The 18,347-nt window shown below is 33.8% G+C and overlaps 1 protein-coding gene across 1 annotated transcript; it reads right to left on the bottom strand.

Annotated features, from left to right (window-relative positions):
- Positions 1-4,821: 4,821 nt before the first annotated feature.
- LOC131941365 (piwi-like protein 1) lies at positions 4,822-17,581 on the bottom strand. The gene is made up of 19 exons (XM_059300603.1): positions 17,483-17,581; positions 14,513-14,613; positions 12,960-13,269; positions 12,655-12,869; positions 12,359-12,483; positions 12,164-12,244; positions 11,865-12,068; positions 11,645-11,753; positions 10,577-10,700; positions 10,186-10,303; positions 9,987-10,101; positions 9,668-9,870; positions 9,400-9,551; positions 9,032-9,156; positions 8,745-8,919; positions 8,419-8,575; positions 8,166-8,291; positions 7,753-7,900; positions 4,822-5,488 (listed from the first exon to the last, which is right to left on the bottom strand). Exons 2-19 carry the CDS (start codon positions 14,606-14,608, stop codon positions 5,372-5,374), a joined length of 2,700 nt encoding a protein of 899 aa, XP_059156586.1. The 5' UTR covers positions 14,609-14,613; positions 17,483-17,581; the 3' UTR covers positions 4,822-5,371.
- Between the last annotated feature and the right edge of the window lie 766 nt (positions 17,582-18,347).

Genomic DNA, 18,347 nt, shown 5'->3' with positions numbered 1-18,347 from the left:
CGGGAAGGGAGAGAGGGTTGGACGGCTTTAAAAACATGGCGCCTTTGTCCTTGAACACGACTTGAACAACAGTATAATGAGAAAGTTTTCGCTCGTAGTCTGTTTGAAGTTGTCTTTGATTAGTGAAGGCGATAGTCGTCTGTTGTGAAAAATATCAGAAACAATGATTTAAAGCTAAGTAGATCTACTAGTGGGCATATACCACACTATTTTGAATGTCTAGGGACTATTCGGATAATTTAAACGGACACTGGTAGATAATCGTCTTGCTCTATGGGTTGGTAGTCGTCCATATATGAAGACGCCCACACGAGGTGTTGGGGACGTTCGAAACAAAAGTATGGAAGGGTGAGGGTTGGGGCAGCCGGAGCACCTACATTTCTACCCCCCCCCCCTCCCCACCCCATTTAGATAAAGTTATTCACACAGTTTACCAGCATCTGCCCTTTACCAGTTTTTGTTTTTGTGTCCCACAATTGATGTAGAAAATAGTTAAATCAGTCTGTAAAGCTAAGCGTCGGTGTATTTTCTCAACTTCGATTGTACTTATTTTTAATTATTTTCCACACCCTCTACGGCGCACCAGTAGAGGTAAAATGCACAACGGAAAAATACGCACAAAAAAAAAATAAAGAAAGAACATTTTTTTTTCTAAGAATAGCGTTACAGACTGTTGTCTCTAGTACATTGAAGTTGAAGAAACCCAATATTGGTGTTCCCTGCTAGTTATTACTAATTTAGTAATATTACATGAGCTATAGCCATCCTGCTTGCTGTTTAGATATATGTTCAAATAGATTGTACTGATATCTTTGCGAGCAATTGCACATCTCTCTTCTAGCTAGCCATGTCACTGTTAGGCCTATTCCTTTGAAAATAAAATAAGCATGTTATTTAGATATATAGATGGGCAAATGGACAGACAGGTAGGCAGCAGAGTTTCTTCCAGGCATCTCTTCGGGGGGGGCGAAGCCCCCCCGAAAATTTTTTACCGCCCTCCCGAACGAAATGAAATTTATATAATTTATATAGAAAATATATACTTTTAACAGTGTCCGCCCCCCCCGAAGAAAGTTTACCGCCCCCCCGAAGATTTCAAGTGCCCCCCCGGAGAAAAAAGTCTGGAAGAAACACTGGTAGGCAGGCGTGTCGGTGTACGTGTAAGTATACGTGCAGAGGCGTATACAGGTTTTCGGGTTAGGGGGAGCGTCGAGTCGAGAAAAAGGTGTATGTATGTATATATATATATATATATATATATATATATATATATATATATATATATATATATATATATATATATATGTATATATATATATATATATATATATATATATATATATATATATATATATATATATATATATATATATATATATATATATATATACGTATATATATATATATATATATATATATATATATATATATATATATATATATATAAAATGTATACGTGTAACGTATGTTGGTGTATATGTAGGAACAGGTGTGGGCGTAGCTGCGCAAATCTCTAAATTTCCCGGGGGGGGGGGAATGACACTATATATTTTTTAAAAACATTCTATTCTGTTCGTGGGGGAGGGGGGGGGAGAAGAGAAACTCAGAAATCACGTATGATCAAACCCCCTTGTGGAAATCCCTTTATAGAAATGTTATTAAATTATGCCGGATGGTGGTCTATGCTGGGTCAGTAATACATCTTTGTTATTCTTAAGGCCTTATAGGCTACGTGCAAGATTTCCAGTGTTTCTTCCAGGCATCTTTCCGTGCTTTAATGCGTTTTTAGTTGCTGTAAACTTGCGACATGGTTCAAATTTATCGCATATAACCTAAAAATATATTTATGTTTATGAGAGGAAAAATATGTTGGAGAATAAATTGTAAAAATGCATTTTATATGGGGCACACAACTATTCTTTAATAATATTATCAAGACGTAATTATATTGTTTAGAACTGCATTAAGGCAAGGCACTTATTCCCCCTTCTTTTGATAAATTCTACCGAAAAAAAAGTTGCACTATCAATTTTGCGCCCCCGCCCCATTTAGTTATTCATATTGGCATAAAAATGCCCCCCCCCCTCCCCCAGCCACTGTCCCTTAACGGTTTTTATGTTAGTGTCAAACAATTGATGTTGAAAACAGTCTAATAAGCCCATAAATCCAAGCAAGTCTATTATCTTAATTTTTATGACTGTGCATAGTTAAAAAATACATCCCAAAATGAACTTTTGAAAATTCTTCCCAACCCCGTTCGCCACCCCCCCCCCCCTTGCGACGCCTCTGCCAAAGTCTTATTAGTCCACGGGGCCCCGGCTGATCTGTTACGCCAAAACGCCATTGTTTTTTTTTTTGTTTGGTTGTATCTGTGGGTGGCTTTACAGCTATTTAACAGCATAGTGAGCTTTCACCAGAGCTTATTATCAAGTTGCCGTGCCTTCATGCTATAGTATTTTTTAAACACCATTTACTCAAGTTTTGATTAGCTCAATTTAATGTTTCAATAAAATACGATGAGAAAATGTATTCCTAAAAATCACTGTATCTTTCATTCTTTGCGAACTGTAAATTGTCCAAGGCCTACGTACCTGTTATTTTCAGAAGCTTAGCGACCCATTTCGGCGCCCCCTCCGTTTTTATTTTCCTTTCACACCAATTGATATAGAAAGTCCATAAAAATCAAGTAGCACTCTATTGTCTTAACTTGGGTAATGCAATTCAAAATAAGCTTCCTACCAAATGTGTCGCCCCCTACGGTGGACCGCCCTAGCAACTCCTTTGGTTATTCCTGCTGGTGTTTGTTTTGATTAAGACCAGGCTAGGCCTAGATAACAGGATGTTTTTATTAATTACGCAACAAAAAAAGTGTAGTATCTAGTATACACAAGGCTTAAACAAACATCACTTCCGGATAGTAAAGGAACACTATCTGATGGGCAGCTAGATATTCATCTAACTAATCCAGGAGGATTCGTAATGTTGTGAGGGGGTTTCAGGGAGTTGGTCGTCACACCGCTGCATCAAGATGTGAAAGCTGTTTTTATTTTTTTATAAATTGTAGCAGAAATTGAATAATATACTCTCTTAACTGATCTCTGTAAATATTTAAGAATAAATATTTTTTAAAAGAAAATAAAGGAATAGGGGGGGGGGGGGGATTTAGGCAGAGGTGGTTAGTCGTTTGGGGGAGGGAGTCTGCCTTTATGTGACGTATGATGGGGGGGGGGGGGGAAGGAGGTGACTTCATTTATGGTTGACCCATAGCACAGATATACAGCCAGACTTTAAGCAAGTAAATGGAGTCTTACTAGTTAAACCTTTAATATACATATTAAATTTAACATCGAAAACTAAACATATGTACAGCAAAAATATAATAAATCAATACACTTTTGATAGAATCAACAACAGGTAAATAATATTGATTGTAAGTAAGCCATACTAATTTTCACAATGAAGGCAACGTTAGGCATATTGTATGACATGGCATTACAATAACAAAATAATATTTATTCATCTTCATAGCAGCTGCCATTTTTTTTACACACAAAAACATTAATGTGGAAAATTTATGTGTGGGTGCAAATACAAATTTAAAACATGTACATCTGAAACATCAGACTAGAAGACAAAAGAAATAATGGAATACTCTTCATACTTAGCATTCTTATTAATGAATAAGATTTTTAAAAAATATTTTTTTTACACATCTACTTTTTAAGAATGACAACTACTACTAGTGCTGTAAAGTGTTAATATAAAAAAATTAGACATAAGCAAATGATAATTTTTTTTAAGAAATGCTTTTTTAATTAACAAAACTTGTTGAGAATAAAAATACTTAAATAATTTCAATTATGTTTACAACAATTGTCAATGAACTATTAATTAAAGAGATATTTAAAAAAAAAGTTTTCACAGGGAGTGTTTGTTATCACTAAGATTTGAAAACAAAACAAAAACCCCAGACATTGTATATTATATATCTAAAAAAAAAACTGATGGAGTGCACACGGACTACCTCAGTAGTGGTTTTTTTGTTTTAATAAATGATAAGACAAAGAAAAAGCATGAGTTTAATTTAGTTAAAAAAAAACAAAAAAAACAAGTAAAACAAAAACAACCATAGCAAAAATTGATAGTACATTTTTTGCAAGCCCAAATTCTCAAATTTCTGTTTCTCATTTATTACAACACATATTCCAAAAACCTCAGTTAGTAGAAACCAAAATTGGGTAGTGCTTATTTTGCCAAATGATAGAGGATGTACACAACATACTTAGATCCTCTCACATCCAAGAAATAACTGTCAAAAAATATACATTTAATTAAATCTGTTAAAATTCTTAAAATTTATTCTGAAAAAAAAAAGTCATTAATACTATTTTTTAATAGTCCTAAGGCTAACCCTAAGTAAGATCTATAGCGTTAAAAAATAAATGAATGCCATTTGCACTATAAAAAAAAAATAACTCCACAATGAAGACTGATTTGAACCTGATATTTGATAGCCGACAGACTATCGAACCTGCCACACAGCTAAAAATAGCGATCGGATTTGAAAGGATCTAATTAAGTTGCATACTTCCCCTTTAGTAGGCAGATATAAGCACATCTGATAAACTGTTTTCATTATTTCAAATCCTTGCAATAATGTTTTTAAAAAGGAGATAAAAACATACAGTACATTGCTTTAGCTCTATCTAAAACTACAAATGGCATACATTTTTTATGAATTCACTTTTTACAGAATCTCATGAAGTATGTTCAAAGCAGAAAAATTGGAACAAGATATTGAATGAATTATTTACAGATGTCTTTTCTTGCATGATGAAAATAAAAAACTAACTGGTGCAAATACTCATGTTGGCTACTTATCCCAGTAATGGTTTCTTTACAAATCTACATTCAATGCAAATGAAAAAAATGAATGATTTTTTTCAACATTTCACATTCTTACCATAAAAAAATATGGTTCATGGCACCCATTACTTTTATGCCTCATATTTCTCACAATTTTCCTCCACTGATTGTACCACATTTCACATAACATGACTTAAACTAAAACTCCTAGTATTAGTACAAACAAAAATTTGTAATTGAATTAAAATTGCTTTAAAAACAAAATTCAAAATTAACAAAATGCACATTGCTTATGAATTATAACTTATCATCTTTATTATGGACATTGTTATTGGAGGATTAATTTTAGTTTTCTTTTTCATTAAATGTACATTAAAAAAGTATTGTCCCAAAACAAAAGTATTGTTACTCAAAAAAGTGTTATAAACAAGAACCTTGTAAATTTATATAAAAACAATGATCCCAAAGTCTAATGGGTTAGTTGATTCATTAAAAACATTTTTTTTTACAAATAAAACAGCTTGTCAGCAAGATAGCCAGAAAATTCTCTGTGTAAAGACTGTCCTTGCAAAAATGCTAATTTATGTGCATACTGGCATGGTGCAGGTACTCTGATAGTTCCCTGAAGGAAAAACAAGATTATATGAATATAAGTGTTATTTTCTTAAACCTTTCATTAGCCTACCAAATACAACTTTTTAACCATAAGAAAGTATGAGGATATTTTAATTGAGTTTCAGAACCCCTGGGTAGATGAGGCTGGTGACACAACACCAAATACTGACTGCCTTAAAGATATTCTTGGGTCAAAACAAAAAAAAAAAGGATATGAAAGCACACCTAGAAAGAAAAGCAGGTGGAAGCAGGCCACAAGGCACATAACTTGTTACACAAAACAAAAAATTATGATGGAGGAAAGAACAATTTTACAACTAAATGCAATGAATAAGGTTCATTTTTTAAAGATCATAAACAAATTTAAATACTTATCCTTAAGTGTAAGAAGTAAAATATCTGCATAGGTTTAATAAATCATACTTTGCAAAGTCTTATGAAAATCAGGGATGTGACCAGACCAGGAAAAAAAATTAGGAAATTTTCTTCGGACAAGAACTCAATATGTTTTATCTATATTTTTTTATCGCAGTTAATGCAGTCTCATGCCATTACTGTTCTAATTAATCGTTTAATATAGCTAATATTATAAATAAAAGAAGTTTATGTTATTCTAAATTGACATTGAAAGTCTTGGCTAATTGCAATTTAATGTTTAACTTATAAACAACTTTTTTTTTTTTAAATTACATTTGCAAAAGTGGCAAATAAGTTCAACATTTAGTTAATTTAAAGTGTACTAATCTAGTCTAGTTACACTTTTGTTTTCAATTTTAAATTATGCCTTATATTCTTTTAAAGATTGGCATGGTAAAAATGTTAGTCTTCAACTGTAAAATGCCTAGATTAAGATTAATTGTAATTTGAAAGTTTTGGGTTCAGGTGTTGGAAAATGAAATTGACCAGATTAGCTGAAATTAGAAAGGGTCTGATATGTGAACCAAAGTTAACCATTTCGATAGCCAAACCACATGGTTATTTTTGTTTTTGGAATGGCTGTAAATTGTTTGAGGTCATCCATAAATGACGTCACGTTTTTTTTTTACGATTTTTACCTCCCCTCTCCTCTCCATCACAAAAGACATACCCCCCTAAAATGGCGTCACACCTCAGCCAACAACCGCTCCCCCCTCCTCAATATTGAATTTGAATTTTTTTTTTAAACATCGATTTTTTTCTCTAAAATATTGACTGAGCTCAACCAACATAGGGTATTTTAATTAATTTATATTACAATTTTAAAAAGTTTTCTAAAACGCGTAATAGCGGCTAAAATTCAGTTTCTAACATAACTTTTTTAAAATAAAAAATATGACGTCACACTATCTGACCCCCTCCCCCTCATTAGCCTACACGTTACAAAATTACGGACCCCCCCGAGTGTGACGTTATTTATGGAAGACCCCTTATTAAAAACAGTCCATATCGTATTTTTTTCTTCTGAGTACCGTTGAGTTCAGTTTTTTTTTTTTTTAAATCTGTAGGCCTATAGCATAGGTATTGCAGGAACAGCTCTTTGAAATTACTGTGACGTCATTTTATTTTTTTCCCCACAAGCAGTACCAAACACGTACTTGGGGGTCAAGGTGAGGTCACAAGAGCCACGGTTGCTACAGGGGGGGGGGGGGGGGTTAGTCTAGTCTTCATAGTCACTTTTTGCAAGGATTTTAATATTAATTTTAGATAGCTAAATAAAATAAAATCAGAGAGAGACTGTAGATTTGGGTGGGTTAAAATACAGAAAGGTAAATTAGGCTATATCGATAGCTAGAATACCACGCTTGTGAGATGCGAGTTTCATTTGAAGAAAGGCATTATTTTATATTACTTTTCCCGCGTTTTTGATAAATATTCAACTGATATCAGCGGAAAATTTGGACAAAAAATTTTCGTTCTGAAAACTACTGAAATTCGCAGAAATTCTGAATCTTGACCTAGATCAATATTTCATCTTAATCTAGCACGGTCAGACATAGCGCAATCGTCTAATTAAAAAGAAATGTGCATATTTGACCTAAGTACTGTAATTCTCGATTTTAAATACGAATATATGGAATGCGCAAGTCGGCCGTTTCCGTAGATGCCATTTTCGTTTTTTTTTCTCCTAATTTTTAAAACTTCGGCAAAAATCGAAGATCGGCGGAAAAATTCGGCAAAAATTAAATCAGCGGAGGAAAATTGCAGCTGAAACGGAAAAATCGGATTTCCGCTAAAATTCGGAAAAGTCACATCCCTGGAAAATTTATTTAAAAAAAAAAGCTGCATCATTACCTGCCAGTTGAAATAAAGATGACACAATTTATAGGTGAGCCTCTGAATGTGATCTGGTTGGAGTCCAGTATCATCAAATATGACATTGTAGCTTGTGGGTGTCACAGTGCCTTGTCTCACTGACTGACTTACAATGAAAAAGTCATACCTGGATGAAAAAAAAGTTTTTATTAAACAAACATATTAACAAAACTGTACATCAATAAACTACTTTAAATCTACATTTGTGATTCTTCATATTGTTAATCAAGCATAAACATCTTCACCTATTTGTCACATTATAATTATTTTAGCATACTGAAATTGGTGTCTGCGTTGTTGTACTGGCTCATATTTGTATTGTATTGGAATATGAGAATCAAATGGTTCAGGAAATGCAGGATGGCTCACAAACAAGTAAATAATGAACATACCAAGAAGGTTTGGTAATAAATTGGTCAACAATGGTTCCAGGTGGAGGATTGTTTAAATTGTTGCCCTGTGGTGCAAACAATCTGGTGTTGATGCGTTTTTTCACAATCACAAAAGCAAACCCTGGTCTGAAAAATGGAATATAAAAAGTGTAACTATAACAATGGAGGATGAAATGAGAAAGTAAGAATACCATATGTTTGAGCTTATTCAGGATTTAAAAAAAAGAATGCAATAACAAAATTGTTATATTACTTGTAATCCTGTCCGCCAGCGTCTCTAATAGCACTTATTACTTGTTCATTCTCTGAGTGGAAAACAGTTTTTAGCTGCCCATCACCAACACCATCACGATAAAGAATTATCTTTTGTGGCAGGGCTCCATTTACCTCATGATATTTTTGGAGTGCACCTGAAACATCAACAATAAAAAATTTTAAAATTCACACAGATAACTCTCAGCTAGATGGTACAAATTTGATCATGATAATGACATTGCCAATTCAAGCTATTTTCACATAAAGATGTACTTATATAAACCAGGGTAACACACTACCATCAATGTACATAAGTATACACACCTCTCATAAGTGGTTGTAAGTTCCGCATTAACTCATCTTTGGTCGGATGATACTCAGTTTTACTGTAGTATCTAGTGCATTCTTTGTTAAGAGAAGCCACAAGAGCTCCAACTGATTGGTTTTTATGTGCTGAGTCATGGTAGGTGTCAATGCCAATCACCATCAAGCCTTTTAACTATGTGTAGGAAATTTACAATTAGATCTAAATGGTTTAACTGTGATTTCATAATTTAATTTGCATTAAGCTGACATTGCTATCTAAACCATTATTTTAAAAAATTAATTACCGGAATCTCAGCACCCCACACTTCACCTCCCATTTTGCAGTTCATCTGGATTGCAATTTTAGTGGCAACACTCATCAGGCCCTGTTTCTTCTGTAGTGTTCTGGTGACAACTACCTGACTGGGTACTGAAAATGGGAAATACAAAAGTTACTGTATAACTAAAGCAGTGTGAAACAAATAGGCATTAAAAGTTTACTTCGCTTGGTAGATTACATGAATAAAGCTTGTTTGTTTTAATAACATAAAACTAATTTGTTCCGAAAAGGAAAACTACAAATATTCAAATAGATCTTTCAGCTTTTTGTATGGACAATAAGAATTCATGTTTGGACCCTCAGTCCTCATATCTAAATCAAAAGTTTGCATACCTGGATTATCAATACAACAACACTTTTTAATGGCATCATAGCGATCTTTCTTTTGATTTGGAACTACACAGACTACCATCTGCACCCTCTGGTTGAGATTCTGGCGGATAGCTTGAAGGTAAGAGTCATTTCTGTCATCATTTAACTCAACCCTGTGTATTTTGATGGAACAGAATATTAGGTCAACATTTACATTAAATGCAAAATATTTAAAAAAAAAAAATGAACTATAAAATTAATTTCCTCTAAATACATTTTTTTAACTTACGCAGTTGGATTAATAATCCTCATGCCCATTCCTTTGCCAACTCTTGATAAACAGTCACTCAGCTCTGAAGATGATTGTGCAGCTTGACGTGGAAAGATGATAAGCCACTGTTCCATGTGGACAGGGTTGAGGAGACACATATTGCGCATATTTCTGCTCCAGTCTGCTTCTTTAATATCATATGAAATTTTAGTGTATTCACCCTGCAAAAATTAAATTTATTAAAGATTTCTTAATACTGAGTGAAATTTTGGTGCATATACAAAATAAATAGTATTACAACAGAAATTATAACCAGACAAATGTAATGAAGATTTACCCTGTTTGTCTTCATTAGCAACTGTTCAGCAGGTAATTGCCTTCCAGGGATTTGAGCAGGTTTATCGCTGATCTCAATCTTCCATGGCTTTAGAATTTCTGCTACTTTAGGAGACCTATAAAATTGATCACCTAAATTGTTAGCACCATTTTAGTTGAGATTTTCAGAGAGAAAAAGGTGAAGAAACCGCAAGACTTACTGGTTGATTTGTTCACAGAGCCTTTGAATTTGTTTAAGTCTGTCTCCAGGTCCTATTCTTGTGTGAACGCCTAAATCTTTCATTACATTAAAATCTGATCTTAACTGTTCACTCAGACCTGCAAATGTTAGATTATTATATAAACATACTTCATAAATAAAATTCCTTACAAAAAAGTAGATTAAAATTCCTTCATAAATGAAGCATGCGCTAAGCAATGCTAAGAATATTTAAAACATTCTTTTTAGGTTTGACAAAAAAAAAATACACATTTAAAAAATACTGAAGTTGAAACTATAGCAACATGTGAAAATAATAAACAACATAATTTTTTTTTTTCAAAAGATAAGTAAAGTTGAAATAGTCAAGGATTTCAGAACTATAGTATTACCAGTGATAGTACACAACTCTGGCACTAGGTACAAATTTGTCTTTTGGCCCCTTCTCACATCTCTTTCTGTTGGTCTGGTCACCAGCAAGGGCTGGTCTATATCCTTGATCTCTATGTTCCAGTGCTAAAACAAGAAAAATCAGTAATGACCACTTTATAAATATGAATAGTTGTAATGCTAATAGAGTTCATATTTGGATAATTCAAGACTATTTATGGAAAGTTTATTATTCTAAAATAATACTAATGTTTGTTAAATTGCTATATATATAATATTAACATTTTTTTTAAAATTTTACAAATATGACCTTTTTTTCAACAAGAAACTTATTTAATTGTATTTGTTAATGCTATATTTGCAATTTTGTTTTCAATTCAATGAACGATAACTAAAAAAAAATCAATTAACAGTAAGAATTTTTAAGATTATAGAAAATTAATTAAAAAACTTAGGCCTACTCTTTTGAGTAGCCTAGACTTGTTTAACCAAGATCTATTAAAGTGTTTTAAAAAAAAAATGCATGTAAAAACAAAACCTTTGATAAAAAAAAGGCATTCTGCAAATAGTAACCATTGTTATTTTTGCTTTTAGAGAATCCTTTGTCAACTATTAAATATTGCTGGCATAAATTTACCCCCAAATCAGTCATGGTGGATGGGTTTCTATTTAAGTCACAGTTTAGACATCAGTGTATAATAAGACAACACCAAGAATTGCCTTATCAGATTTTCTTGTGGTGTCACTTATTTTCCCCTTAAAGTAGTGCAAACAGTACACCTTGAGTTCGAATGAGCTAAGAGATCAGTCACCATTTCTAGCTCTTACAAAAACAGGCAAGTTTGTCTTGTCCTAATTGTCACTATTTACAATGATTTCAAAATTAATTTGAAACACTGTAATTAAATGATAAGCTATGAGGAAGTTGACATTAAGAATTAACAGGAAGCTAATAGGGTTTGGTTAGAAAACATGGTCATCAAAGATTAAAAAAAAAAACTAGTGAGTTAACTCTTTATGTCTGAGATTTCCTTTTTAATTCGAGAATGTGCTAGTAAAAGTTTACTAACCTCTTTATAATACTGTATGTAGCTCATTTGCTCACCATTCTTTTCGAAAGTGTCTGTGGCACGAGCATTCCAATTAATATCATCAACACGGTATGTCTTATTATTATACCTATACAAATATAAAAATTGAGCTAATTTTGTATTTCAAAATTAGGTAGAACTAATTACTTTAAACACAAACCACATAACAGTCTTAACTTGAAAAGGCTACGTTAAATACCTTGTCATGACAATTGACCCCACTAATTCCTTGGTAGCCCTCTTGTGAAACTCCTCCAAATTCTTATTGCATGATTGGAACAGCATATAAAGGGAATCCAAAAAAGTGTCAAATCTCAGAATTTTGTGAACAATGTCTACCCCTAACAAATTACCACCATCATAACTAAGGATAGATGTAGAGAATCCTGGCATGACCTCAATTCTGAAATATACATTAATAAAATATAAAAATGTACAGCTTAATGAGTATTTATGGTTGATACCATGAGACTAAAATTTAAAAAATGCGCAACATACCTGTGTTTGGGAATTTTAATTGCTAGCTTGAGATTGAAATAATGGTCTCGTATTTGTTTCATCTCCAAAGCAAGCTGAACTCTGAAATAATTAAAACCTTTTTAAAATACCCAGGAGACTTTGTTTGTGCTGAACATAAAACAACAAGAGGAACTATTTAAATTAAAATTTACAAAAAAAATAAAGAGGACCTACCTTTTAAACATAAGATTGGCTATTTGCAAGAACTGAGGGGAATTCCTGTGGACCTCGCAAACATACTTGAATTCAACAGTAATTTGAGCACTATCATATGAACGAGTGGCAACACACTCCATTGGCTGTAATTTGGAAAATTTAATATTACATGGATTATTACACGGATTATTAATGCAATTACTGAAAGTAACAATCTACATTTCACAAAATGAAGGTATCTTACAAATTAAGGAGGTATTACAGTGCAGATTAAATGAGCATAGTTAAAAAAAAAACAAATTTTAAAAACTTACATCTTTGGGAAGAAGCCTTTGTAAATACAGAATGCCACCATCAAAACACTTTACTGCCCCAACTACTTCAGACAAAGATGCAATCAGTCCAAATTTCACCTTCACATTTTCTACTTCAGGCTTGAAGGACACATGATACTGAAATATTTTTGTGTCAAGAGCTAATCCAACGTTGAAGTAATTAGTCAAAAGCATTACTTTGTCTCCACTTTTACCTGAGTAGAAGAAACATCAATGAGAAAATTGAAAAATCAAATGAAAAAGGGGTAAAATGTTCCACAAAGAGTACAATGTTTTAACCGTACCAACTGAGTCTTTATCCTTTGATCTCCATTCATCATCTACGTATTTGTCATAAGCAGTTCTGCGAGGTCTATCGCCGAGACTCATCATTGCCATCTCTCCTATTGGTGGGCGTTCACGTCCTCCACCACGCTGAACACCCCTGCCACCTGTAATACTTTCTGGCACTGCATGGGACATTGGTGTCGCTAAAGGCTGTGTTGGTGTTATCTGTTGAATGCCAACTTGCTGCTCGGGCTGAGCTAATCTGGCCACACCTCGAGCTCTACCTCTTGAAGGAAGCGCTGGGCCTGCATCACCACTGCCGCCACTCTAAAAGTAAAGTTCATGAAAATAGTAATACTTAAATTCAGTAAATAATACATAAGATAGAAAAGGCTATTAACAATACTGTTACATTGCAAATTCTGAAGGAGACCATTATAAAGCAAGAAGGATTAAATTTTTTTTAAATTGCAAAAACTAAACTGCAATGTCATCTCATATAAGAAAACCACATGCCATTAATACAAAGTAGTACCATTACAGAAGAAACTACTGTCACAGCCAACATCCATTTTTACCATAACTGCAATGACTACCCCTATAGACCTCAGGACCACTCTCCACATTTTTTTTCAGGAGACTATTTCCCATACTGCCTAGTGGTCTATTAGGCAGCTCATTGCATCATGTGTTAAAAGCCTGACCACTAAAAGCTTTAAATTTCTATCCACACTCACTGCCCAATGGTCTGCTCTCATATTCCGTTCTAATAAGAGCTATTTTTAATGTACTTATTTTCTAATATACTGTTTGTGGCCTTTGTAGACCTCAAATAATGTTGCTATTAATACATTAAATGGCTATTTATTCTCAGTATGAGGCATGTTTCATTATGGTCCTTTCATTGTGCTTTTCATCTGTAAATGTCTATTTCCAACAACCAGACTGGAACTACTAGACAAAGGCTGACACACTAGTTCTAGACTAAGGTTGGGGCATTTGTGTTTTAATGCACTAAATTCATAATATATGTGCACATGGTTCAGTTAATTATATTTTATTGACTCATTAAAGTCTTTAAACCTGTGTTGTCATAAGATCTTGATATAATGTGTTATATATATTTAGCATTTGCTACAACAATTATCAAAATGAAAGAGGAAACAATGTTTATTAAAAATGTTAGCTGGAGAGAACAAGCTGTATAACCCTCCATCATTTGTTACTTGATATTGTACACATTAAAATGATTATTATATTCTGTATAAAATGTAGTTAATTTTTTACTGGATAATGTAGGTCAATTATCTACAAGCTTGCCTAATACTGATACAAAGCCCAACATGCGGCTGAGCATATGGCTAGCTATAAAAAATGCAAACTGCTCAATCCCAATTAAATAGAATTGTGTTACAAGTGTTGCATCAAATGGTTTGTTAGAATAGAAACAGTGAAAACTGAAAGAATAGCCAGAATAGACAGATAAAGATTATTTCCATGATTCCTTCCTCAACCAATTTTTTTTTACAGTACAAGCCAGCATGCTTATAAAAAGGTTACACAGACTTACTTGTTGAGCTAACTGGCCTGGTGGAAGTGGTTCAGTTGGCAACTTCTTCCCACGACCTCCTCTCCCTCGTGCTCTTCCAGTTGCTGACTCACTCATTCTCTCTGGAAAAACAAACAGGCTGCATACTAATTTCTGTATATTATTAAAATGCTACGTAGAAATCAATCACAATACGTAGAAATCAATCACATTGCTTAGCATAAATAAAATATACGAGCGGACCCGCTGCGTATCATCACCTCTATTTAGTTTTATTTTCTGCTTTTCAGTAATTCATAATTTGTGAATTCGACAGTACCAATGCTGCCACTGAAAATATTTGCTTTAAAACACTAAACCCTCCTCCCCCCCCCCCACGTGAAAGCAGCCTCCTCTTAGTTACCTCCTCTAAGTTTAAAATCGTTTCAAACTAAATTATCTGCCCCTAACAGCCGTCGCGAAACCCGGCTCTATGATTGTAAAAATTTAGGGTGGTAGCGATAGAGAGGAAGAGAGGGGACTGTAAGGCGCGCTTGCAGCTTGTTTTCTAACGTCTCCCAGAAGAGAATTATATATATAGATTAACAGGCAAAAACACATAAAACTACTACTATCAACAAGAGTTAATAAGAAAATAAAGAAATCTGTTAGGTGTAGAAGGGTATCTAGGAAAGGCTGTTGACAAGTAGGTCTTATACCCAACATCTTCCTCAAACTAGTAACTCTTTGTGTTGTGGTCAAGACTACTGCAATAGGTGATTAAGGGTTAAACTCAGCAAAATCAATAGATTCTTCTGTCACTAATATTCCAGCTAGGATAAGATATAAGACAAATTCCTAAACCTACTCACACCTTTTGTCTTGCCAAACACTATTCAGGGAACTTAAATAATGAATCACTATTTTAAGGCCAACTTTAGCATGACATCTTCAAGCATTGGTTTACGTGATTTTTCACAGATGTTTTGTTTCATTTGATATGAAATTTTAAGACCCTCACATCCTCCAGTCCATTACTAAGGCTAAAGTGTAATTATATAAAGACTAACAGTTAGGCTTTGAGTATCAGATACAGCACTCAACTTCAAATCCTCAAAATTTTTAAAGCAGATGATTAAAAGTTACACCTGGATGTATGAAGCATGAATGCTAGTACATATCAGAATTGTATTCAGCGACCACTGCCTTCTTGACCTTATTTTGACCCTTTCCCTTTCAACACCCAGCCCCTTTTACGATGCAGTCTGTTGTCTAAATACTTATTTGCTCTATTACCAACTAAACCAGTGACCACTCAGCCTCCTTTTCTGTCTCCATTAGCGGGCTAATGATTTACTTTACGTATTCATCTTGTGTTTTTACTTTATAGAATTAGATCACTAGATAGATTCTAGATCTAATTTAGGTTTAAACTCTAAATTCCTATTTAACAACATTTTTTTGTGTTGCCGTTCGCTCCAAGGTAAGAGCTCAAAAAGGCCAAATAAGTGAGCGAAACACGCCTTTTTTATTTTACAAGTAGAAAAAACCCATTAACCATGACATTTACGATGTTCCATACATATATAGAAGTTATTTATAGTGTAAACTGTTAGCTAAGCGTTGATTGGTTCAAGTTTTGCAGCTAAGTCCAACCCTAGAGTAGGTCACATCATCCGGGTGGTGTAAAAATAGAATGGTGTGTACCAGGCAACATTGAAAAAATTCTAAAAATAATTTTTGAGAGAGAAAACTGAAGTACTTGACACGGAAGTGTTCATAAATGAACAGTCTACGTGCAGGCGCCGTGGTGGTTTGGCATGAGACAAGCTAATTAAAGTTTCTATGAGCCGAAAACCGACAAACAGTTCACTACAGCATGTTTGCAAATCATAATTTACTCTAGTATAGTTACTAGACCTATGTAGCACATTTTATCACAGATTTGTTAAGGATGGGTGGATGTACTGACTGTCCATGCTTTGGGTTCTGTAGGGCCTAAAATTTGCAAATAAAGTGCGGTAAAATCATGATATAGCATCCTTTCTTATTCTGGAATTGAACAGCAGTAAAAAACAGTAAAACCATGACAGTCTGCCAAGCTATTCCATTTCTAATTATGTTAAGTGAATGTGCTAATTATTGCTGCTACTAAACATTGTCCTAGTTCTACTTAGTACTTTAACTTTAGTAAATCTAATCATCTTATTTTACTAAAAGAACTAGAGCTAGTTGTGGCAAGACTTCTGCAGGTTTTTTTCTGTGTTTCTCAAAAAAACACTCGACTTTATTAATAATATTTAGATTTTGGCCTACTAATTGAGTAGGCTAATTGTTGCTAATTTTCTTTCAATTAAACTTTAATTTAATGCACTTTGTTTTAACAGTCAAATAAAATATGGTCTACAGTAACGAATGTTACCGAAACTCAAACATTACCAGATAATTTCCAAAGCTAGAGATTTAGATCTACATCGTGAGATTACATAAAGTCCTAAAGTGCTACTGACTATTGAAGTCTTTGAGGTTATAACAGTTCAATCTAGATTCTAAATCTAGAATAGATCTTATGATCAAGAATCTAGAGTAAAGTTCCACGCCCGGTTATTTTAATAAAATTTTTAATAAGCTCAACAGGAGGTAAACTAGAAGCGGAGAATAAAATACACTTGACTAAAATCAAATGCAGTTTTACCGAATATCTGGAGTAGAGGTCTGAGTCAAGGTACTCTAGATGTAGAATCTGGATAATAGACTGATCTAGATATTTCGCCATTCCTATAATTTTAGTTTAAGACACGAACTTTTACCTTTACATATTTCGCGGCATCCGTCCGCAGTAGTCAACACAACACTCAACAACTCACCTAGCACGTTGGTCTCTTGATCTAAAGAAGAGTCTATGCGACTTTTGATGATTAATTAATAATTTCCGGAGTTAATTTTGTTATCACACTTCACCAGCTAATCTTTTAAAAATAACTAGAATCTAGACTTTTTAAATCAACTTACACAAACTTGCAACAGCCACGCGTTTAAACCGTCTGCTTCCGTACTACCGTCTACAAAGGATATCCCGCTACAAATGATGTCTAAGCTTAGGCCTAGGTCAAGTCGTTTAGACAAAGTAAGCCTACCCAGTGATTTTTCAGTTGCCAGAAAGCTTTTTTTTTTTAAAAAAAAAACACAAAAATAACCCATAAAATATAGACATAGGCCTATAGTTTTTTCCGCTTAATTTTCAATGTAAACAATTAAAATTCAAATGTGTGTGTGTATGTAAACATAAACACATAAATGTATGCTTTATATAAGCCAATATGTTAACACATATTTGAGTTCCTTCCAAAGCAATGCTAGGCCTTACACATGACTATGCCATTGTTTATGTCATTGTTTATGTAATGCTAATTTAGTTATCAAGTTATCTGTTTTAATATTCACATGCAACATAATGATATTGACAGAGGCGTAGCTAGGGAGTGCGTATGAGGCGCCCCCTTCCAGGGCGCCGACTTTAGGGGGCGTCGAACGGGGTAGGAAAAAAATAAAATAATTTTGATCTGCATTACTTAATTATACATAGTCGAAGTTAAGTTACTTGATATGGGCTTATCTAACTGTTTTCAAGATCAATTGTTTGACACCAACAGAAAAACCGTTAAGGTTTAGGACTGGTAAAAAGCGTCCCCAGCGTTTCCTAATTTGAGAGGGGGGGGGGGGGAAGGGGGACAACTTTTTTGCCAATATGAATAACTATACTACTGGGTTGGGGTGGGGGCGCGTTTTGTCAACGTGAATAAAAATATATATCGGGGGGGGGGGGGGGGGGTCTAAGCCTCTGAATATTGGCTTTATTTTTAAAGATGCTCTTTTG

Source organism: Physella acuta, unplaced genomic scaffold (genome assembly GCF_028476545.2).
Source record: "Physella acuta isolate Inbredline_101_S28 unplaced genomic scaffold, ASM2847654v3 ptg000358l, whole genome shotgun sequence".
NCBI classification, from domain to species: Eukaryota; Metazoa; Mollusca; class Gastropoda; family Physidae; genus Physella; species Physella acuta.
The sequence above is the reverse complement of the archived record's forward strand: the minus strand, read 5'-3'. Positions and strand labels throughout refer to the sequence as shown.